Genomic DNA, 25,437 nt, shown 5'->3' with positions numbered 1-25,437 from the left:
TTGTTAAAACTAGTTATATTTCCTAATTAAACTAAGGCCTAGTCCTGGTTTAAACGAATCTCTGTCCGGGAAACCACCCCATAATCATTTTTACTATGCTGTACAGTAAACGTCTCTCCGGGTCGTTAGGTGGCGCCGATTCACTGACTTGGAGTCGGAGAAGTTAACCGATCCACCGAAGAAAACGTTCACGTGTTGTTGTCGTAGTCCTGCATTTTACAGTCTTACAGAGTGAAAATGCGAGGTAAAAAGAATAAGGAGAAGAATACAGTTACAGATGACCCTGTTAAGAATTTTGAGAAATGGAAGAAGAAGTATAATAAAACGAAGACCCGGGTGAAACAAGAGAAAAAACATACTAAAAAGAAAAGCGAGTCGGAGATCGAGAGAGAAAACATACAGAAACTGGTGAATAAATACTCGGAGGTGAGTCTGAAATCATCGTATATCACCTGTTTAAAGTCTCATAAGTGTTTTTAAAGATTGTATAGATGTAGTCGCCTGTTTTGATGTAATGTTTTGTTATCTGATTCAGTATGACAGATCGATCAGTAATATTAACTGCATGAGGTTACTGTGTGAAACATAGTTCTTGTTGATGTCAAATTCAGCTTTGACGTTTTGTAAGACATGTTAGCGTTTTGTGAGCATTAAAATTACTAAAACATCGCTCAAGGACAATTTTTGACATCATTTGCTGTTGTTTTTTTAGATTAATGCCAAAGAGGCTGTGAAGTTCTCTGATTTTCCACTTTCAAAGAAGACACTGAGAGGTTTGTTTTGTTTTTGGCACAAGTAAAACCTGCTTTATAAAGTTTTATAATCTTAATAATGCTATTTATCATTTCATCAGCTCTTCTTGAAGCTCAGTACAGGCAACCCACAGAGATTCAGAAACAAACGATTGGCTTTGCGTTGCGAGGCAAAGATGTCCTTGGTGCTGCAAAGACAGGCTCAGGAAAGACCTTGGCTTTTCTCATTCCAGTGAGTAAAACACCTCAAAGATATGATATTGTAAAAGTACAAAATTGGTTTGATTAATTTCATCTGTAATTGTCTCCTCCAGTTTTGGAGTGCTTGTACCGTGAACAGTGGACTGCGATGGATGGCCTGGGTGCTCTCATTATCTCCCCCACACGAGAACTGGCCTATCAGACCTTCGAGGTGTTGAGGAAAGTCGGCAAGAACCATGAATTTTCTGCTGGACTTATAATCGGTGGCAAGGTGTGTCACTCGTTGCTTGTACATCATTTGTGAGTTTATTGCATTTTAATTGACGTTGAGAGCTTTGTTGCCATAACAGGACCTAAAGGATGAATCGGAGAAGATCCATCGCACAAATATCATCATCTGCACACCAGGACGTCTACTGCAGCACATGGATGAAAATGCAACATTTCATGCATCAAACTTGCACATGCTTGGTAGGATAACAAACCTACTATATTGTAATTGGGCTATGAATATGTGTGCTGACTACAGTGCTACTTTTGGAAGACTAGATGATGAATTTGTGAAATGCCATCCTGACAAAAGATGATCCCTCTATTTGTACAGTTCTGGATGAAGCTGATAGGATTCTTGACATGGGATTTGCAGACACGCTCAATGCCATTGTGGAAAACCTCCCGAAAACACGTCAGACCCTTCTCTTCTCTGCCACTCAGACCAGATCTGTCAAAGATTTGGCCAGGCTAAGCTTGAAGGACCCAGAATATGTGTCGGTCCATGAGCAGGCCAAGTTCAGGTAAGATCAGCATTTCGCAATTTTACATTATTTGGTTAATAATGTCAAGTGCGTGGACATTCAGAGCTTATAAACTGATCTTCTCTGCAGTACACCTGCTACTCTGGAACAGAACTATGTGGTCTGTGAGCTTCACCAGAAGGTCAACATGCTATTTTCGTTTTTGAGGAGTCATCTTCAGAAAAAGATCATAGTCTTTTTTGCTTGCTGTAAAGAGGTACATGCAACACTTTTGCATTTGACAAGCATTATGAGTTCTAGTAGTTCAATGCTGACATGCTGATATGCATTGGTGCTCATCTGCAGGTTCAGTATCTATTCCGGATCTTCTGCCGGTTGCGTCCAGGTATCTCTGTACTCGCTTTGCATGGCAAACAGCAGCAGATGAAAAGGGTGGAGGTTTACAACGACTTTGTCCGCAAAACGGCTGCAGTTCTCTTCGCAACGGATATTGCTGCCAGGGGACTCGGTAATGCAGAGCGTTTAACACTTTAAACATAAAAGACAAGTTTGAACTTTCATAATCGTACACTTTTATGTTTTTAGATTTCCCGGCAGTAAACTGGGTGCTGCAGTTTGACTGTCCTGAAGATGCAAACACATACATTCATAGAGTCGGGAGAACAGCCAGATAACACTGCCGCACAACTGGGTGATTCTCACGAAATCCAGATTTAGAAGGTGTCCAGCATCAGAATGTTTAAAAAGCCATTGAAGCCAATTTTTTTTGCACATATAAGGTCTGAACTTATTATAACCATTATTTTTATAGGATTGAAAAATATTTCCTATAGAATTATTACATTTTTTTAGATTATCATTATCAAAAATTATCATTACCGCAACATGATATTACATTAAATATATGGATTTACAAACTCATGTTTCGGTAATGAGAACTAAAAAGTTGTCTAGGAATTATAACAAACAAAATTTTTACTTTTATCTGGAGAGAAAAAATAAGAACTTCTTACTTGGTAGCCATCTTGAGTGTCACAGTCTATTTTGTCCCTTCCAACAATTTTTTTGAAAATGTTAGTTTATTGAGGGCTTAAACAATGATTGAAATTTGTTGCGGAGGATGAATTCTTTTTTTCTTGAACACATTTATATTCCTTATTATTGTCTCTACATTTACCAATGATCACCAAATATCACATTAAATGTAAATGTTTAGTATAACATGCACTAAAGCTTTTTATTTTTTTAATTTTTTTATTATAAATATTTCCATGTCAAAGAACCCAAATCCAGTCATGGACACGTTGCGGTAATGAAATATTTCCTTTTAAATGTGGAAAAAACAACAAAATTGTAGCCTAGAAATCTAGACGCACCCTAGCGGCCGCAAAATATATTTGCTGCCAGGGTTTAGTCTAGGCACTCACAATACACTTAACAGCTCCAAAAACCAAAATTTGGTCAGGCCAATCACATCGTGTGTAGCGTCTGTGGGGCGGGCTTAACATGATGACGACAGAGCTGCCTGCGACGGTTCCTACTTGAAAACAAAGAATGGCTGCTGCTGCTGGCGAACAGCTTTCTTTTGAAGCGGCTTTGGCCGCGACTCTGGAGGACTTAGACTTATGTTTTTCTTTGAGAGAAGAGCAAATAACCCTACTGAAGTCCTTTTTAAGCAAGAAAGATGTGTTTGGAGTTTTGCCGACTGGTTACGGTAAAAGTTTGATATACCAATTAGCTCCACTGGTGGGGAAACGCAGGGGACTCATACGTCACCTTCTTCGTTGCTCTGATTGGTCATAGCGCTATCCTATTGCGTACAGAGGCATTTTGAGGGACAACCTTATATCCCGCCCCTTGCATTGAGCCGTTTGTGTGAAGAGTTGCCAGACCTTACATCTTGATGTAGGTCTGGCTAACCAGGCTAACAAAATTGGGTTGTATGATGTCATTTGAAATCAAGTGCAAAATAGTACATAAAGAGATGTTTGTAACTGTATGCTTCTTATTTTGATAGTATTTACTTTTTTTAATAAAAATGTTTCATGACACCTCATAAGTCTAATTTTGCGAGAATCACCCAACTGGGTTTATTGAACTTGGTTACCTCTATACCTTGTTCACCCTGTCAGTCCATATCCAATTTTGGTGCATATCCGATTTGACAGACTCACTGTCCAAACTGTGTATCACAACTGTTTATATCCGATCTATGCTTCTTGTAGCGTTCTGCTGTTTTCCGGATTATCTGCACTGTTTTTATGGCAATGACAATGATGTTGCGCTGGCATGCTGATCTGCCGCGACGTCTGACGTTGTAGAAAATATATTCGCCAATACATGTCCTTTTATCAAACACGCCTATTATTTCTTTAGAAATGGACTGTTGCAAAGTTTGCGCTGGGGTTGCGTTTATGTGACCTGATTCTGAAAGCATGATGTAACCAAAAAGCTACACAAATACGATCAGAGCGGTCAGACGAAATGCGATTTGAAACGGATTTCAAACCACCTCTGGATGAAGCTGTAAACGGATTAGAAAAATAGATTTCATGCGGTTTTTACTTTCAAAAAACATATCATTTTTTTTCGTAATATATAATAAATGTAAACATCAAATCAATTACATGACTTCATGATTTAAAGAATTTTGTATAAACACATACCTTGTAAATGATATCACAGAACATTTTAGTGGTTTTGAAACCTTGACTTTTTAAAACCTCAGTATACCTTGAAACCGGTAACTGGCTCATGCCTATTTGCACGTTCTAAATGTGACTGGATTCCAATCGGATATGCACCAAAATTGGATATGGACTGACAGTGTGAATAAGGTCTTAGTAACTGCAACAACCAACTGAAATTCGACATTGGCATACAGGAGTGTTTTTCTGCTGTAACACTAGGTGGCATATTTGCTTTGCTATTCATCACCTGATGGAGTTTAATCTAGCCATCGTGACGCTTATGGAAACACTAATAATGCTCTGTAAATGCTTAATATTAATTTAAGTTACTTTTTTTTTTTTAGCTTTTTCCACTTTTTTACTGAAGTCTTTTCACTGAAAATCCAATAGTTAATAGTTAATCCCAGCTGTCCAGTAACTGTCACAGATTTGTATTTTTTGCATCTGATGTTTTAATAGAAGCTGTTTAGCAATGGAAATGTTCCTACAACTTAAAACAGGACGGCACACACCTGCCCTCCTCTCCTTTTCTCTTTATACTCAGCCTTTCAGTGTAAAATCAATATTCGCAGTAATTCCCCTTCATAGATCACCACCCTTAGCAGAAAGTTCACGAGCTTTAACAGGAGCTCTCACAGAGCTGGTAAAAAACAAAGAAAAATGTTCTTGTGTAGGTACAGCTGCGACTGTACTGCGGCAGAATCCTCTGTCTATATAAGGTCCAATGTGTAACTATCATAAAGATCTCTTGACAGAAATGCAATATATTATACATAACTATATTATCACTGGTATATAAAGACGTTACATGAACTGTATTGTTTTAATTACTTTAGAATGAGCCGTTTTTATCTACATACACCGCAGATCTCCTTACAAGACAGTCGCCATCATGTTTCTGCAGTAGCCTTAAAGCCTTAAAGGAACACTCTACTTTTTTGAAAATCTGCTCATTTTTCAGCTCCCCTAGAGTTAAACATTTGATTTTATCGTTTTGGAATCCATTCAGCTGATCTCCGGGTCTGGTGGTACCACTTTTAGCATAGCTTAGCACAATCCATTGAATCGGATTAGACCATTAGCATCGAGCTAAAAAATGGCCAAAGATTCGTTTTTTTTTTTTTTACTTGATCCTTCTGTAGTTACATCATGTACTAAGACCGACATAAAATTAAAAGTTGCAATTTTCTAGGCAGATTTGGCTACTACACTCGTAATAATCAAGGACTTTGCTGCTGTAACATGGCTGCAGCAGGCGTAGTGATATTAGGCACTGCCTGAAAACAGACCCCTTGATTACTTTCAATAGCAGGGGACTATTTTCACACGCTAATGGTCTGATCAGATTAAATGGATTGTGCTAAGCTATGCTTAAAGTGGTAGGGCCCGACCCAGAGATCAGCTGAATGGATTCCAAAACGGTAAGAATCAAATGTTTAACTCTAGGGGAGCTGGAAAATGAGCATATTTTCAAAAAAAGTGGAGTGTCCCTTTAAACAGACAGACTGCTCTATTTGGCACGTTTCGTCCTTACGTTGTCTCAGACGACGACATGTCTGTCCTGTGGTGGCTACCGTAGCATCACAATGTGTTTTGAAATTGAAGGGTGAGCCTTGGACTGAATTGTTGGTTGCAATTCGCAAATTCACCACTAGATGCCGCTAAAAATCCCACACTGGACCTTTAAAAGAATAATGTACCCTAAAACTAAATTTCTGTTATTGTTATGCTCAAAATTAAATCAATAAGGTTTGAACTGATATGATGTGACTGATCTGTCCCTTTTGGTCTCTCTGCAGATATAAGGAAGGAGGTGAGGCTCTTCTCGTCCTCTTGCCTTCCGAGGAGAAGGGAATGCTAGCACAGCTCCAAGAGAAAAAAGTTCCCATTAACAAAATTCAGTGAGTGACTCTACTGTGTGATTGCATACAAGACACTGTAATGGTGAAAAGAAGTGGGCTTTTGATATGAATGTGCGATTAGTTTGATCGGTTTATTTGCATAGTGTGTGGCATCCAGCCTGTTTCCCCTCATGATGATTTATCATCATTTTGCAGCGTGAACTGCATAAATGTTTTCTATGAAGAATAGAGGAAGTCATACGCATGCTGTGAATGTATGCTGAGCCTGTTATCATGGGATCATTGTGATCAACGATGTCTGCATTTTCTCAGAGGCTGGGTTTATGTTTGCTATTAGTCAACATAATCATCTTTTTATATTCGGCGAAACAAAATAGCTGGTCACCTACATGTGACACACATAATGTTGAATACTAAACTTGCTGAAGTAATATTAAGTTGATCTATCATGAAAATTCAAACATTTATTTATTGTTGTTTGTCTCCTAGAAATATATAACCTGCTAACATTTAAATGGCTTGTGTTTGAGATACAAGTCTAGATAGAGATTTCATGTCTCTTGATTTGTTATGCAGGGTGAATCAAGAGAAGCTGGTGTCTGTCCAGCAAAAGTTGGAGGCCTTCCTGGCCCAGGAGAAGGAGCAGAAAGAGCGAGCGCAGAGGGTAGGAAGAGTGCCGTCTCTTATGTTGAAGGTTGATGTTATACTGTAACACTGGGCTTTCAGGATAATCTGATTGTCTCCTTTATGCCCGGGGCTGAGCTTTGTCAGACTCATTATGGAGAGAAGGGTGAAATGTAATCGTGAAATTTCTGCAATGAAACACTTGCCTGTGCTCTCAGTGATGTGTTTTAGCAGGAATACGTTTACAGATTTGATCCTCTTTAATGATTTCTCTCTTCTTTTCCTTTCTCAATGGCAGTGTTTTGTGTCCTACCTCCGTTCTGTCTATCTGATGAAGAACAAAGACGTTTTTGATGTTTTTCAGCTCAAACTCCCAGAATATGCCATGTGAGTAGATGCTGTGAAATACCAGCATTTAGTATTTTAAATGATCATCATCATTTAAATAAATAATCATACTCTATTAGAGATTAAACGGTATGAAAAGTTTACATCATGTTTATATTGGCCAAAATCACCACGATTATCAATATTATCCGTTTTTTGTGAACAATGTCAAAGAAAAGTACTGATGCAAACCAAATGTATAATTAATTTTACACGTAAGTACACTTTTGTTCGCATAAAGATCAAATAAATAACATTAATCATAGCAGATTTGGGGTCATCTAGTTCAGATAAAACACGAGTAAATCAGATTTTCATATAAACACGGGACAAATCAGCACATCATCTATCTGCATATGTTGTGAGAAATCTGGTGTACTTTATGACCCAGGAGTAAGCTGCATGAAACCTGCACTCACAGCAATTGCGGAAGAAACATACAGAGTAGAAAAGAGCTTTAAACTCATCATATTACATAATTTAATGGAAAATAAATAGAAAAGATGAATCTGTAAACATGTGTTCGTACAACTAGGTTTTCCTTAATGTATAAATAGTTTGGATTTAAATTCAGTCAGTGAAGCACTGTCATCACAAACACATGGGAGCAGACGTGAATGCATGTGTTTGTCCTACATTATTGCTAAAATTTGATGCTGGACAGGGTTTTTCGAGCCATGACACTGGTATGGTTAAACGGTAATTAAAAAAATGATGCGGTAATACTAACCGTTAGGGCTGGGCAAAAAAAAATACATTTTTCGATTAATCTGGGTTTTTATGTGGTCGATTTAAAATTGTTTCTCAAAGGCCACGAATCGATTTTTTTCCCCCATATTTATTTCTGCAAACATTGAACGTAAGATTAACTTTAACCTAATTAATAGTCTTCTCCACTAGATGTCACCCCACTTTTTTGCGCGATGTTGCCAAGGAGCGAGAGGCGAGCCTGTCATTCATTCATTCATTCATTCATTGCTTAAAATGGCGGTTTCAGGTGCTTTGTCGACGTTGATGCCACCTTCACATAAAAAGTAAGAGGTATGGAAGCATTTTAGATTTCGCTAGCAAGACGATGGCGATAGTGTTGTGAACAAGAATAAAGCTATATGCACGATTTGTAATGCAGAGGTGAAATGCTGTAGTAATGTTAAATCTATATTCATTGAGTTGAATCAAGAATCGAGTTAGGGCTGCACGATTCATGCTAAAATGTGAATCAGGGTTTTGTTATACGTCACACGACTGACAGCGGAACGCCGCAAATGAGATGAGAGAGGAGAGAAACGATCGGTCTGATTGGTGAATGAATAGGGTTTGGTTTTACCCTGTATGAGTGTGTTAGCAAGTTTGACTGATATTATAACATCCTGGATTGTAATGTAAATACTGAACACGTGAAAGCAGCATCTGAATACACGGAAATACTGTACATGCAAGTGAATCGCCGTCATTTAAAATGAAGATCGCATGTGTGTATGAATCGCGATTGTGATTCTTTTTTGATTAATTGTGCAGCCCTAAATCGAGTATACAAATCAACCCGAGAGTCGGAATCGAAAACCGAGCCAAGAATCGAAATTGAAGCGATAGCTGGTGAATCGAAACCGAATCGATCTGGAACATCTGAATCTATACCCAGCCCTACTAACTGTTGGTCATTTTTTATAGTGGTTTACCGTTAAATTTCAATCAGGTCACTAGGTCTGGCGGTGGCACCACGAGTCCGCTTCCTCACTAAGGCCCAGCAGCAAAGAAGCGGAGATGTACAGAAGGAAATCAGCGCTGCAGGAGATGAGTCTGAAGATGAGCTGCAGACTTTTAAAGCTCAGCTCAAGGGAGAACAACCTGAGTCTGACCTCTCTCAGTCTGAGGAGGAAGATGATGATGATGACGAGGAAGAGAAAGTGAAGAAGCCTGGAATTCAGCTCTGTGGCCTTAATGAAGAAGATGATGAAGATCTGGACTTATTGACGGTTAAACGGAAAGATGTGTTTAATGTCAACGAGGACTGCCAGATAGACGAGGTAAATATGCAAAAACAATACGTGGGCCAAATTCATATGGACACCTATCTTTTAAATCTTTTATATGGGCATTGATAGGGGATTGGTGGGAGGACCTTCTGTTACAGCTTTATTAAAGGGATTGCATACCCATATACTTCATCATTTACTCACCCTAACATAGTTTCAAACAGTTATTGATTTCTTTCTTTCTTTAGTAGAAACTGAGGTGAAATTTTAAAGGATATTGTGGTTTTTAAATACAATATAAATTAATATTGACTCAATCTTTCTGTGTAGTGGGGCCTTTTGTGCTCTATGGTAATAGGAAACAAAAGAAAAGGCTCTGCAAAATGCTAATGACCTTTTTTTCTCACTGTGGGACAGTTAAAGGCCTTATTTTACTAGAAATTGAGATTGCATGGCAGTGTTCTGCATTAGTAAATCTTCAGGATTACTATGTTTTGTCCACATAAGGGGTTCTCGGATGCATCGTTTATTTTCAATTTATTTTTTATTTTACGCAGTTTGTTGCTGCACATTGTTGACATGCAGGCTCTGCATGCACATGACAAAATGATGAGCGCAGCTATTTTTCGCAAGTTGCCGATAAAGAGAGATATGAGAAATGCAAAATTGTGCATCCCTATAATGGAGAATATTAAATTTTTGCATAGTACTACTCTTAATGTTTCAGTTGTCCAAACCCATTGCACTGTAATAGGGTGTAGCTGCTTTTCAAGCTGTGTGTTTAAAGTATGTTGTTGTTTCAGTAAGCTTGCAGATATCAGGACATAGTAAATTATGTAAGACTCAGCCCAATATGTCTCAGAGGCAGAGCTGGCATGACTTCTTGGCAAGTTTGAGAGACGCGGACCTTTGAGTCATGTCAAAAATCTCATTTGTCTTGAGGCTGCATAATCAAATGGTTCAGTCAGCGGGTTGTGATTATTCTCCTTAAAATAATCCTTTAAAAACTCTCCATACTGCAACCTGTCAAAATTGAATGTGCGTGTGCCAGAGGTTTTCTTCAAGATATGAACACGTTAACATCTCAAACATCATATCAGCGACCATCTTGACTTCAACAGACAGTGTAATGCTGCGTTTACACCAACCGCGTTTCAGGCGTCAAAGTCGCGTCTACCACGCCTAGTTTGCCGCTTGAACAGTTTGAATGCATTCGCGCATGTAGAGCGGAGCAGACGCGCGGAAAAAGCAAACATTTGACGCGCATCAGACACAAAATCCGCTGCTTCTGGGAGGGGTTGTCTGTTTGCAGGATGGCTGATGTTGATTTTGCATTTAACGAGAGAGTTACCGGCTCCTGATTGGTTAACGCGGTGCGAAATTCCGCCAAAGTTAAAATTTTTCAACTCGAGTGTCAGCCACAAATTTTCGTGAACCGCAAAATGCACAAAAAGCACAACGCTCAATTCGCGCCTTTTGCACGAACTAGATGCGCGAATGAGGCGGAAAAGTGTCTTCCCCGCCGCGCCAAACGCCTCCAGGCGCGAGTCAACGCGTCTTCACATTGACTTAACATTGAAATCACTTCCGCTTCAGAGTCTGGTGTGAATGCCACATAATAATGCAAAGTGGATTTGGGTGGATTTGGCGGCTCCATCTGAAAGCAGCTGATGGCGATTTACTTCTAATCAAGGAACCGGCTTTACGGATGAAACACGCATGAGAATCCTCCGATATATTTCGCCCAGCCCTACTACCAACGCGTTTTCATTCAGAACACGTGAACCAGCTGAAACAGGAGATCAGTGATTACATAACGGCTACCGTAGTTGCAACATGCATTTGGAAAAGCGAGGCGCTAAAGAGCACTATTCGTTTGAATGCAAAATACAGTTTCACCACTAGATGGGGGTAAATCCTACTTATTGTGCCTTTAAGATTTATCTCCTCCACTTTTATGTTACTGGTGTACTGTGCATTCAATCTTGGCCTCACTATGTTTACAAATTATATTTAAACTTGGTTATTTTTCAGGACAGTGATGATAATGCGAGGAATAAGAAACAGAAAGAGTCCAAAGTCAAGGAGGCAAAGAAAATCCAGAAAAGAAACTTCAAGGTGAACACGAAGAAGGTCTTCACCGATGACGGAGAGGTTTGTGCGATTAATGAGACGTGTGTCATAAACCGCTTGTTAAGGATCTGTTTAAGGTAACTGGATAATCTGTTTGCAGGCTTTGCAGCAGTGGCCTCCGCTGCAGAGAACCATGATCCCAGATGAAGAGGAAGTAGATGAGGAGACGTCCGGCATTAACGTAGAGGTGGCCAAAGAACGGCTCCGCAAAGAGGACCAAGAATTCGACAAGCTTGAGTATCGGCGTAAAATCAAGGAGAAACACAGGGTGAGACTGGTTGTGCTGGATTTGTACTTTTTAGTATCAACCAGTAACTATAACATCTATGGGCTGCATTCACGCATCCTTATTCGTTCTGTGTTTCGTAGAAAACATTGATTCATTGTTTTGAGCTCCAGGTGTTCAAATCAAAGTAATATTGAAGGAGCTGAGGGCAACGGGCAAACTAGAAGACACTCTGGCCCTGTGGCTGGTGCTCTCGCAGGTTCAGACAGATGAAAATAGCTGAGATGCCTGTGCAGGCAGCGTGGCTTGAAGCTTCAGGCGTCACTATTAAAGATTGGGCTCTTGACTTATTACTTTAGTTCTGGATATTGGACAAGCTTTTAAAGGATTGCTCTCCGGCAAAATCGCACCATTTACACTGTTCCAGTGGAGAGCATTTTCTTGTACATCCCTCATTTAACGTCTGACACAGTTCTCGTTTTTCTTTTCATCGATCATAGTGTAGCTCGCCATGTTTTTTATTTTCAATTTTGTTTGCCATATCTCTTTATTCCAGATAAACGCTTTTGGCAGGAGTACATTAGTTAGGGGTCAAGGTTTGTAAGCGTCTATCGTTAGTTTTCTTCATAGTCTTCCCTTATTTATCTGAATTGGAATCTATGGCATCACCATTTGGAGAAGGCTTGTAATGTTTGACAAACTGTTTAGGGTGGATCTCAATTTCCCTCGTGGCAAATTTTGTTCTAGGCTCTAGCGCCACCAGGTGTTTAAAATTGCACAAACAATTTAATAAATTACCTTTGAATTTAGTGCACCCACCAATGATTTTGACTTTGCTATCAAGGTTTTTCGACACACATAGATTCAGACTGGTGCTGTACTTATAAACATATGGACAGCACTTTTCCAGAGAATGTTGAAAGTCTCTGTAAAGGTGTGAGGATCGTAATCAATTTTGATTTTGTGTTTGGTGCTGTCAGTGACATTGAGAGGCAGCTAGCCCTGTAATCCATCAGCGATGTGCACATGCTTGCATCAGTCACACTGGGCTCTCTTGTGCCTTTTGTGTTTTATATACTCTCACTATTAGAGTCTGTATTACTCTCCTGCAGTACAGTATTTCCAATGCTGTCCAGCACAATTCATAAACTGGGCCTTTTAAAAAAACAGATGGCTTTTGCTGTATGTGTCACATGTGCAAAGTCAGCAAGTCGGTGAAGTTTAACTTTAGACCTCCCGAGACTTATTACAGCCTTGTGTTGAGTGTTATTTATGTCAGTGGTCTTGCGGATATAAAAGTGTAGTAACCCATATACATAGTACAGTTTTGTAGAGTACTGTAACAAATTAAAAATAGCAATGCTATCCATCTAAACAACATTATTTTTCAGTAGCATGGCATTATTTTAATGTTTATGTACTTGCAGTGTAATTACAGTAAACTTACCTTACTAAATATTGGTAACTGCATGTATTATTAATATGGGGTTGGGTTTAAGGGTAGGGTTCATTGTTGATAGGTAGTAGTTAGACAGTAAGTACATAGTATGGATATAGTATGGAAAAGCAACTTATCCACCTGGTGGATAATAGCGGTATTGCGGAAAGCCTGAAATACTCGTCATTGGCAGGGAAGCTTTTTCTCATAATTGACTAGATAAATTAATTTTCATTATAACCAAATTACAAATTAATTTTCATTAAATTACTTGGAATTAAAAGTAAAGTTTTAAAGTAAGTTTTCCAATACTGGAGAGTTCACGGTGTATCTATTGGGTATCTGCCTTACTTTGATTTGTACAAAAACAAGTGCCAGAAATCAATACGTTTTCAAGTGAGAAAGTGGTTGTTTCCTCATTAAGGATTGTTTGACATTTTAAAAAATAATGAAAAGCCAATGAAATGCTTTTGACATCAGTTTCAGTGTACTCTCCTAGCTCTCTGATTTCCATTCAATCTGCCACCTTATAATATTTCACTAATGTTAGATGTCTGGTAGTTTATAGTTGTGTCGTGCAGTACGGCTGCTCTGTGTATGGTAAGCTTAGAGTTATATTTGAAACCAATGCAAGGCAAACATCAGATTTATCATGTTTATTTACCCCTTCGAATCGAAAATGCTCAGAGCTGAAGTTAAATTGTGCTCTCGTTTCCTGGGCTCTGTCACATCATTTCAGGTAGTGCCGCATGGCTGTGTTTGATATGCCTGTAAAACTGTTCCGTGACCAAATCCCGATGATGATGCAGCTGTTTATTGTCTCTCTTTCTTCTCTTTCATTGTAGGAGAAACGGCTGAAGGAGAAAGCAGCTCGAAGAGAGGCCAGCAAACAGCATAAAGAGGTATGGTACAGTATGTGTGTGCTCACTCCAGCATCGTGATGATTTGTCTTCCAACATATCATGCACTCACGCTTTAACTGATCAAAGTTTAGCTTGTTGTCTTTAACTTATCCCTTTCCCAAAATAGAAATTGTTACTATAATTACAGTATATTAATGATTTTTATGCATTAGGTTGTGATGAAATATAGATTTTCCTCCTCAAAAGCCAATACAGTATGTGTCACACATCTAGTAATATTAATCCTTTCCAGCTTGGGATTTGTTCTCTTAATCACAATCTTTATATTTTTCTCCATGTTTTTCTCACATGCTCTGTCGAGTTAGCCACACGCATGTATCTGCATACTTAGGGGCCAGTCACACCAAAAGCGTTTATGGCAGTTGCAGGCGCCTTTTTTGAATGATATTCTATGGGTGTTTATGCGCGCCGAGCGCCTTGCGGTTTTTTGCCGCCTGCCGCGCACGCTTTTTGAAGGAGTGCTGAGAGCGGAGAAGCGCCCGACGTCATTCGCGTCTTTCCATTGTCCAATCGAATGAGTGGAGAGGCGGGCCTTACGTTGTGGTGAGGGAAGTTTACAGTTGCTTTGAAGAACCGGACTCCACTCGCTAACTCTCTCCTGCGTGTTTGTGCACCTCTCACCCTCAAACAAGGTCAGAGCAAGCGTCCTCTTTTTAAAGTTTCTGCTAATATGACAGTTAACAGCAAAAGAGCACTCACGCTTCAATATTTGATTGACAAGACAGCTGACTCGGTGGTTGCTTAGCAATATGAAAAGCCGTGTCGCACTGCTCTTTTTTAAGCGTTTAAAGCGCTTTTGGTGTGAATGGCCCCTTATACTGTATATACCTACATATGCCCAACAATTTGCCAAATATTGCATACAGGGTAAATTTAAAACACAAAGCAAATCATGGTTAGCATGAACCATGTCAATTCTAAATGCAAGAAAAGATTTGTTAATGGGTTTTTTTATTACACGACGTAGGAATTCTTGATTCTGATTGGCCAGGATTGTTATTCCCAGATAACAACCACTCAAAACTAATAACACACAGTAACCCGGATGCTGACGGGTGCAGTTTAATATTACACAAAAATGAAATATAAATATGTATTTTAATAACATATATGACTTTATATTCACAAATGAATAAACCAAATAGTGTGTTTGTGAAATTTGAACATCTTGTTTTATCTTAATACCGAAAGTAAACGTGTTTTCCTCATGAAAGGTCTGCATTCGTTAAAAATGAGCAAATAATATATCTCAAAACAATATTTAATGTTCCTTAAAGGAAAACACTACAGTTTTTCAATGTTTGACTGTGTTCTTACTTCAACTAAGAGGAATTAATACGTACTTATCTTTATTCAATGCGTACACTTTATCTTTGTACAGCACGTCGTGAATGTGTTAGCATTTAGCCTAGCCCCATTCGTTCCTTAGGATCCAAACAGGGATGAATTTGGAAGCCACCAAATACTTCCAAGTTTTCCCTTTTTAAAGACTGTTACATGTGTAGTTACACAAGTAAGTAAGGTGGCACAAAAAAAAACGTGGCGATAAAAATGAGAACTATATTGTAGGGCGGATGAGCACTTCGTTTGCAGCACTTAGACCTCGGGCGCAGTAATATTGACGGAGGTTTGAGTGAGAGGGGGAGTAGTCAGGAGTGATGATGTTTGGTGGCTTCTAAATTCATCCGTTTGGATCCTAAGGAATGAATGTGACTAGGCTAAATGCTAACACATTCACGATGCGCTGTACAAAATTTAAGTGCACGCATTGAAAAAAGATGGGTATGTATTAATAAGTCTAAGTTGAGGTAAGAACATAGTAAAATATAAAAAAACAGTGGTGTTTTCCTTTAACTTACTTGGGGTAAATAGCTGTATAATAAGCAGGATAATGTACAGTTTTTATGTTAAAATAAGCCCCTTTCGTGTGATGCAACAACCAGCTGCCTCTACATTATCCCTTACATAGATAATGGGCATGAGTTTGACTGACACACATCACTGTCATATTGAGGATAAAGCATCATTTTATTTTATTATTTGCTTACATTAACTTAAGTGGGAACATTTTTGTAGAAAGGATCAATTTAGATCAATTAATTTTTGAAGTAAGCAAGTTTTCAGAGGTCCGTAAGGTCAAGATTTTTCCTGAGGAATTCTGTCACAGCAGATCTGATTCCTCCATCTCTGGCCTTTTCCTCGTGCAGACAGCACATCATTTGGCGCTGACAGCTGTCATGTGTCGGTGGTCGCTGGGGGATTGTGCTCTGCGCATCCATATGGAAATGCAGCTGCTGGGCTTCTCTCATTTGTCATTTGATCAATGCAGCGGTCTGTCCGGGACCGGAGGACTATTTATCACCTCCCTAACAATGAATCTCAGCACTCTTCACCATTCACTCATTTCTACGACTTTACAGCCTAACTTGTGGTCGATCTGTCCGGCGTTACACGCGGTCCAGATTAATTTAGAGCGCTATTGAATTGCTCTTTTGACAGCATATGCTTTAACACATGGCAGTGCTGCTTCATTTCCTGCCAGTTGTGCCGTTTTTTTTTCTTTAGATGTTTAAGGAAATGGATGGAGCCTTCAGAGTCTTTTTGTTAAACAGTGGGAGTCATCAGTGAGATTTGTGGTAGTACAACATCTGGTCCTCCAAATGCAAAGTTTGTCTTTTCATACATCAAGGTTTCTGATGTACCTTGATGTAACCCTAACTGCACTAAGTTTGCTGATCAAAATAAAATTAGAAAAATGGAAGCAATTGGAATATTGGTCTCCCCTTTTATATCAGCCATTTGCCAGCCAGCGCTCTATATATCACCATTAGTCAACGTACAGCCCATATTGATCAACCAGTCGCCTGTAACACAGATGTCAAAGTTTTGCTTAAGACCTCATTGGCATGTGTGCGTGCACACACACACACACCCACACCCCAGTGAGGGTAATGAGAGCATTCTTTACACAAAAATATGAACGGATTCAGTAGATGGTGAAATGATTCACTTTAACCCTGCGGATATTTGGATTCAGACATCCTGAGTGATAATGTATATGCAAATGAATGTGAATGTATCGACTGTTTTGAATAGCGAGCGAGAATTATTTGCGACACGCAATGTTCGGGGTAAATGTTTATCACCTCTCGCCCACAATAATTCGACAGTTTCTGCATATGTTTGTATAATGCATGTAAGTTTTACATTTGTGCTTTTACCCAATGATACTGACTGCCTCCGCTTATGACCGTTCTGTTTGTCTGGTGGTATTCATTGCACATTCAGTCTGTGTTCAATACACCGATCTGTCAGCTGAATTTCAAATGCATCTTGCAAAACATGATTAGATTACAACACAGAAAGAAACACAGCTGAATACAGAGTGTCCTCTACCAGGCTTGATCCCGTATCGTATCCAAGCACAGAAATGCATGGTTTAGATATGCATAGTGCTGTAGATATGTGGACAGATTTACAGAGTTTTCAACCAATGAATAAAGGAGAAAGATATTACACATATTTGACCACGGGTACTCTGAACACAAACCGTAATGAATAGCAGAAATGCACTAAAAGTGAGCACACACAACACAGACTGTACCTGGATCAAGAAACTTGCCTGAAGGTACAAGAAGAGAGGAGGGATGTGGAGGTAAAGCAGGCTGGTGAGAAATTAAAGCTGGTCGTGTTTGGTTCTGGCAACTTTCAAAAGAACAAAAGAGCGATGTAATCGATTTCTCACCCTTTGTTTTTATCACATCTAGCATGCTGATGATGAAAAGGCAGACATACTTTTTTAGAAACTGTAGGTGGTTTCTAAAATACCTCATACAAAGGTTTCTTAAAAGATTTTGAATATTTTAAAGAGCACCTATTATTCGATTCACGATTTTACATTTCCTTTTGTGTGTAAGTGTGTATTAGTACATGTTAATGATATGCAAAAGTAAACAATGACGCGAGTTATCATCTCCAATGTAAATCTTTTTTCTTGGATTACAACAAACACACAGATTGCAGGAAACAGTTTACTTCCTGGGATTGGTGATGTAGACAAGACCGACATTAACATAATTCCTACCGCTTCTTGTAAGCAGTTTATGTTTTCATATTTAAAGTATTTACTACTGACTAAACCATGATTCAAACAATTCGGCCCATATTGATAAGGTAGTTAAGACGATATAAACTCCTGTTAGCATTGCATTGTGAGCTAATCTTCAAAACAAGGTTAAGAGTGTCACATTACCGGCTGATGTTGGAGGTATTCAGGCCAATCACAATGTATTTGTAAGCTGGCCAATCGGGGACACAGCACTTTTCAGATCGATGAGCTTTGTAACAAATCAGAGCGTTTGAGAAAGGCAAAGCATAGAGGAGCAGCAATAATGTATGGTATGTGGAAATAATGTGAACCATAAACCACACAAACACATTGTATTATACCAAATACACAAAATAATATTGTTTTTAGCAACGAAATAGGTGTTTTTTAAATACATTTACTTTTAGCTCGCCTTGTTACCTTGGGACCAATGATGGTTTTAAAAAAGGAAGCTGTACGTTTTGCATATGGCCTTTGAATTCTGACAGCTTTGCTTACTCTTAAAGTAAACCTGTGGGGGAATTGCAGGGGGTTCATGAGTTGATATTTGTTTATTTATTTATTTGTCTTAATTACAATTAAATAATAAAATGTAAGTAAATGATTTTAAAATAAAAATGTATTATCAAAAATATATATTTTATTTATTTATTCTGCATGTCATGTGACTTACACAACACTACAATATATCAGAGAACTCATGCAAAATCGACAGATACATTTTTATGTAGCAATGAAGGAAATATGCTGTCAGATAAAGGTCTAATGACAGGTAATAATAACAATAACTATGTAAAATACCACTGATAAAAATTTTAAAGGTCACGTTCTTTCTGTGTTTTTGAAGCTTTGATTGTGTTTATAGTGGGCAATATAACATGTGTTCATGTTTCAGGTTTAAAAAAAGCGTCATTTTTTTACACAGTTTACTTATCTGTATAGCGCTGCTTGCACTGTCCTCAAAACAGGCTGATGTCTTTCTTTTTTATGAAGTCCCTCCTTCAGAAATACGTATCGAGTTCTGATTGTGTAGTTTGTTTAGTGTGTTGTGATTCAACAGCAGCTTAGCTTAGCTGAGCCATTTGAGACAAAGCAGGCGACTGACGTATTCCTGGGGGCGGAGTTTAGTCAAAATGTCATTGAATCAGGAAGTAGAGGGCTGTAGTCCAAACCGGCCATGCGCTGTAGGCTTTGAAAGGCAGTTCCGTTAAAAAAATATATCATCTGGCAGTGAACTTTGAGCTTTATCATTTTACAGGTATTATTTATGCCCTAACAGCAACATTACACACTAACTAAAGTTTAAAAAATAGGATCAGGAAGAACATGAACTTTTAAAATGGATAAACTTTAAAAAGTTAAACATATAAGTGTGCTATTAATTGATGGAATTATTTACTTAAAATCTCTACAGGGGGTACAAAAAAAGTGAGAACCATGCAGTGAACCCATCATTTTAGAATCAGCGTCAATGCTGATGGCACCACATTAAATGCACAATATATATTTTATTAAAATACATGAATTTTTTTTGCTCTACATATTTCACTTACTACATCAGATTGTTGCTGTGTGAGCACAAAAAGTATTTTTTGCCTCTTAAAATCTTTGAACAGTAGGTCCTAAGAGGAATGTTATGTTTGTTTGTCCCACAGGAGAAAAAGAAAGCTGCTACTACTACTAATGATGATGATGGCGACGATGATGATGATGATGATGAAGCGGTGGCCTATTTGTCAGGGGCTGATGAAGATTTTGACCCCAGCACCCTACCTGACCCAGACAAAGTGCACAACTCGGATTCCTCAGATGAAGATGACAGGTAATTGGCAAATGTGCTTTAGTGAACAGCAGGAAAGACTTTCAGCTTTCTCAAAGGTCAAAAAACATCTAGCTCATGGTGCGGCATCTGCAATACATCTCTTCTTTTGAAATTCATCACAATAAAATCTGATTGAGTTTTCGGCACTGAGATATTGATTTTCTGATATATGAAGTTTCTTTACTGTAGATCTAATTATGTACAGCTTAAAATTAAATGCTAATATTTTGCGTATACTTTTCGTACTGTGTCTCGCTGTAGTTAATGGAAAAATGTTAAACTGGTAAATCAAGCCAATCTGCCCGCCACCACTTTGCAAGACTTTAATTATTTTGAAATGAGGAATTGATTCCTCTGATACTTAATTACAGTCTCGGCTTTCTCTGTGTGCATTGAGTTTGTAAAGTTCGATTAAGCTTAAGCATGCTGATCCAATGTCCTTTTTTATACTGTAGTTCACTGCAGAATTGCTAACTTGGAGGTGGAATCCCTCTACAAGGGAAAATGATTCACGCTGATTCATTTCCCCTTGGCAGTGTTACGCGCACATCCTTTAGATAGATGTAGATAATCTATAAAATGCATAATTACATCCAGATTTAAAGTAAGAGTAAGACCATACATTATGTTTATCCTTCCTACGGCTTTTCCAGTCATGCTATTTATAAATCTTGTCCATCTTGTCCTGTTCTCTTTTGTTTCTTGCAGTCTGTGTTTTCATCTGTCATAAATAAATAAATGCAGTTTCCACACTTTGTTCATGCCAACTTTAAATGAACAGAAAAGTGCTATTAAAAAGTAATGAATTGTTGTTTAGTAGGTCAGTCAGATTAATTCAGTTACTGCTTTGAGTGTTTTTATTCATTGAAAAGAAACCAGCTTGTTTGTGAATCAGACCGCACATATTTTTCGTACCATTTTAGTTTTCAGTCGCATTGGAAAAATGCACATTCAGCAGCTTTTAGCACCACCCAAAGGTCATGACAATCATTCAGATCTGATATTTAAAAAAGTTTGTGTTCAAGATTTGGTGTAGCGGTGCAGGTGATATCGCATAGACAGCAGCAGTGGCTCTGATTAATGACTTCGTGCTTGGTGTTTACTGCATGGCTACACTTGCTGAATGCAGGAGAGGCTCCGGCGTTGTAAATCTGATAAATCTCTCGTTCTTCCCCTTTCTTTGGCGCTCTCTCTCGTCATATTGAAGGCTCTGTGTTTGGGACCGGAGCCAAAGGTGTCACTGACCCTCAGCTCTTTCCTTTCTCCGCTCATTGCAGCACATGTCTTCCTTTTTATCCTGTCCTGAATCCCCCACCTACCACACTTGAAATCTAATGGGATCCCATAGACGCTGTCTGACCTCTGCCCCTGCCTCCGCTTTGTGCCCAGAATATTAAGACGCTCATAGGGAATAACTTTTAAGCCTACTGCTTCATCGTGTAACCTTTTCAAAGACTTTGATGCGTCTGGTGCAGTGGTGTGTGGCCTGGACTTCATAGGAGCGATCTGATAATACCGAGTCAGTGATTTGAAGTTAGGTGCAATCACACTAGTCCTTAAAGGGATAGTTCACCAAAAAATTGTCTTTTTATACTTTTTTTCATACCTGGCTGCACTCTAAAGACAGATGTGTTAAGCCAAAGGTATACTAGGGATGTCCGCATATGCGCGCCGTCCCCATGACATAATTTTCATCATCAGGAGGGTCCGAGGGACAGTGCGCCTACAGTCCGCGTACAACAGCGCATGCGCGTGAAATATTTAGACAGGACACTCCACTACAAACAATTATACAAAGGAAATAAACAGCATTTTGCACACACACTATCTTTAATTTTTACTTCTTCCAAGAACAGAAAGCTGTGGAGCATGTTCGTTCCATAATGTTTGATTTCTGTTCTTTGTTGTCTTGTTGTTTGTTCTAAACTCTGTTTGCAATGGTGGATGAGCTACTTTTCTTCACCTATCCTAATGTTTTAATGTACTGTAAATGTTGTCAAATCAGTGCTGCCCTGATGGCCTGGTAGAGTAATAATTTGAATAAGAAATAATTTGTATTGCGTATAGTGTTGACCGTGGCCATCCACGTGTAGCCGCAGGGAGTATACTTGGAAAGTTGCGCGGACACGTGCGTGCGCGCGAGAGCCGGGCGCGGAAAAAAATTATACCCCAGCCTTTAAAGGGTTAGTTCACCCCAAAATGACAATTTTTTATCATGAATCACTTGCTCCTGTGTTGTTCTAAGACACCAAGTCCTCCGATTGTTTTCAGAACATATTTTTGACGAAACCCGGAGGCTTGTGGTTGTCCCATAGACTTTGGTTTGATTTACAATCCTTTTCCCAGAAAAGAATGAAAGGCATCGCCAAAAAGGTCCATGTTCCATCAGTAGTTCAATAATAATACTATGAAGTGACAAGAACACTTGAGTTTATGAGTTTATTCAACAATTCGTTCTTTTCCTTGGTCATTCAGTGCGTGTTCACGGGCAGACCACGGCGCATGCTGCTGATGTGACCTGCTCAAAGTGTTTCCCGCAGCACTTTGCAGTTCGGGCAGCCCGCCTAAGCTGGGAAACCCTACCGCCTTAACTAGGTCGTCCAAAAAAAATGCTGCACAAAAGGTCGTTAAGTGCATCTCGGAGAATAGTGGATCCGCGAACGGGCATGTGTGCCACCGGGCCGAAATGAGAGAAAGACGTAGTCCGTAAATAAACAGCGACTTTTGTTTAGTGTTGGGGTAACGCACTACAAGTATCATGCATTAGGTAAAAATAATACTTTTCAGAAGTAACGAGTAAAGTAACGCATTACTTTATAAATGTACACATTAATATTTAAGTTACTTTTATAGTAATGCAAGTTACTTTTTAGTTTAATTAATTTGATTTAAAAAAAATAATGTACTGAATTAAACTAAATGTAGTCACGTCGAATCACGCACTATATGCGTGCGTGTCTGAGCATGAACAGTTTGAGTCAGAAACCGAGATGGCAGGCCAGAGCTTGACATTTTTGCGATGGAAATATGCAATTTCTGAATGCAGAACTTCTCAGTCATAAAAAACACCTGCAAGGCCTGAAAGAGATCAAACCTCAGCCAAGTAAGTAAATGTAACGCAAACCTAACTTAAAAGTAATGTATTACTTTCGATGAAAAGTAACTAAGTAACGCAATTAGTTACTTTTTGGGGGAGTAACTTAATATTGTAATGCATTACTTTTAAAAGTAACTTTCCCCAACACTGCTTTTGTTGCAGTTTCAGTTAAATCACTCCTCAACGTGGCCCATCTTTGTTCTCACCGTCGCAAATGAAAATACCTTTTTTACCTATCGGGAGGGGTTCCTGTGGACCAATCACAGTGCTTACGGTCCGCGTAGAACTGACACGCTGTTAAAAATTTGGTGAGGTGCACGTCAGGCTACGCAGAGGCTACGGATAACCTATGGCGTAGCTACGGCGTAGCCCTTACGCATGACTATAAATTGGACTTTAGTCTGCTTGTGAACACACACTGACTTGACTAAGGAGGAGAACAAATTGTTGAATAAAATCGTTTTGTTCTCCTTGCACACAAAAGTGTTCTCGTCACTTCATAATAAAATTGTGTAATTTATGATAACATTGTCATTTCGGGATAAACTAACTCGGGACTACACACTAAATGCATAACATCTCTGTGTTACTATTGAAGCAACACATTTTGTTGTGTTGTCACTTTTATTTATTTTAACACAAATGAACACAAAATGTGTAAAAAAAAAACTATCCAGAGAGTGTGGTGTTTATTAGCATTAGGGTGCACATTAATGAACCAATCTACTAATTTAAGTTGGGACCATTTAAGACCTAGATTATTGAGTGTTGTGCTGATCTGTCATCATACTGGGATCTTTGTGGTTTTAACATGTATTAAAGAGCTTTGCCAAAACTGCTTTGGACAAGTTCCCAAAATCATGTAGACGATGTGTCGTTGCGCTGGTTTAATGGAGTAATTTGAGCACAAATACTTGAATGTGCTGATGCTTATTATGTAGGCCTCATTACTTGAAACTTGAGAAGACCTTGAAAAGTAGCCAGGAAGGCATAAAAATTCCTGTGAACAAAGTCTAGCACCTGCGATTTCTAACTCTTAGAGAAACCGTGTCACTTTCCATAATTAAACAACTCAAAATAACTGTGCTACTGAAAATTACCAAAAATGCCGGGTCTACTTCCAACAAAATGCCTTGGTTGAACACCATCTCAAGGTTTACATTGTCTTCTGTTTCATATCTGAGCATTAACTCTTGTTTTGTATCTTGCAGCAATGCATCAGACCATGGCAGAAAGAGAGGTTTCAGCAGTGATGAAGATGATGGTGATGATGATGTGCAGCAGAGACCGGTGGTCAGAAAGAAGCCCAGACATGAGCCCACAGTAACTCCTTTGGACACTGGCCTCTCACTGGCTGAAGATGAGCAACTTGTGTTGCATTTACTGGGTAGTCACAGCTAGTGTGTTTGAAATCTGGAAGCTGCAATGGACACTTGTTCATAGTACCTGTATGTTGAGTTTATAAGTCATATAAATCTTTCTTTCTTAATTAAATTGATTTTGAATGTGACTTTAGCATTCTGTATCTGTGTATGTGTGTGTGCGCATTATATAATTTCTCTCAGTTGCTTGCTATCCCTCTTCACATCCTTTCCCGCTCTAGACAGAAAATGAATTCTCATGTGGCGTTTTCCCAGACAGCTTCAAATTACCTAAAAACTCCTGTTTTGCAGTGAAGCAAAAAGCTGCTTAGCCGATGTCAATCTTGATCGAGAAACACAGTGAAGTCCCAGGTGCCATCCAGAACCCATTACTGTTAAACTCTTCTCATTATTTCCGCTTTGAATATTGCCATCCTGTCACATTGAAGCGCCACTTAATGTGTGATTTACTTCACCTGGTTTCTTTGTCTGAAATTGAAATGGAGGCTTCTATAAAAAAATCTTTTAGCTTGGTAATTATTGTCCCCTATTCGACACAAATCCAGTCTACAGTCGCCTGGTTATCTACATTCAGCCAGCTCATGTCAGAAAAAGGCTTGCATTGGGTTTAAATGAGAAAACAAGCCACAGTTACCTTATCTGTTATGTATTCACTAAAATTCCTGTTTTAAGATACATTTTCTAAATGATCAGCCCTGTGCCGTAAGACCTAATCATTCATATTCAAGGCTATTTGTCACCACTGTCAATGCTTTTTTCATTGACTTTCATTGCATTTCTTTTACATGTACTTTCCTGTAATACCTTACAATTTTTAACTTTTTAAAAAAGTGTCTCCCTGCGTGGGTTTACTCCAGGTACTCCGGTTTTCTCCCACCGGCCAAAAATATGCAGGTTAGGTTAATTGGGGATACCAAATTGCCCCTCTCCCAACCTAAACGTGTGTATGGATTAACCAGTTCTCGACATGAATACAGCCATATATTGTGGAATGACGTGAAGAATAAAGAAAGACATAAAGTGAATGCTTGTAATTTAGAAAAATAATTTATAGCGTAATG

At 38.8% G+C, this 25,437-nt stretch overlaps 1 protein-coding gene across 1 annotated transcript; it reads left to right on the top strand.

Annotated features, from left to right (window-relative positions):
* The first annotated feature begins 137 nt into the window (after window positions 1–137).
* On the top strand, window positions 138–24,504 carry ddx10 (DEAD (Asp-Glu-Ala-Asp) box polypeptide 10). Its single transcript, XM_073871261.1, has 18 exons — window positions 138–426; window positions 713–773; window positions 854–986; window positions 1,068–1,224; window positions 1,304–1,424; window positions 1,558–1,747; window positions 1,838–1,964; window positions 2,054–2,216; window positions 2,294–2,381; window positions 6,201–6,299; window positions 6,837–6,924; window positions 7,183–7,271; window positions 8,968–9,298; window positions 11,282–11,401; window positions 11,481–11,648; window positions 13,890–13,946; window positions 19,731–19,897; window positions 24,206–24,504. Exons 1-18 carry the CDS (start codon window positions 238–240, stop codon window positions 24,393–24,395), a joined length of 2,538 nt encoding a protein of 845 aa, XP_073727362.1. The 5' UTR covers window positions 138–237; the 3' UTR covers window positions 24,396–24,504.
* Window positions 24,505–25,437: the final 933 nt, after the last annotated feature.

Source organism: Misgurnus anguillicaudatus, chromosome 9 (genome assembly GCF_027580225.2).
Source record: "Misgurnus anguillicaudatus chromosome 9, ASM2758022v2, whole genome shotgun sequence".
Lineage (NCBI taxonomy): Eukaryota > Metazoa > Chordata > Actinopteri > Cypriniformes > Cobitidae > Misgurnus > Misgurnus anguillicaudatus.
Note: the sequence above shows the minus strand (reverse complement) of the source record. Positions and strands in the feature narration are given on the sequence as shown.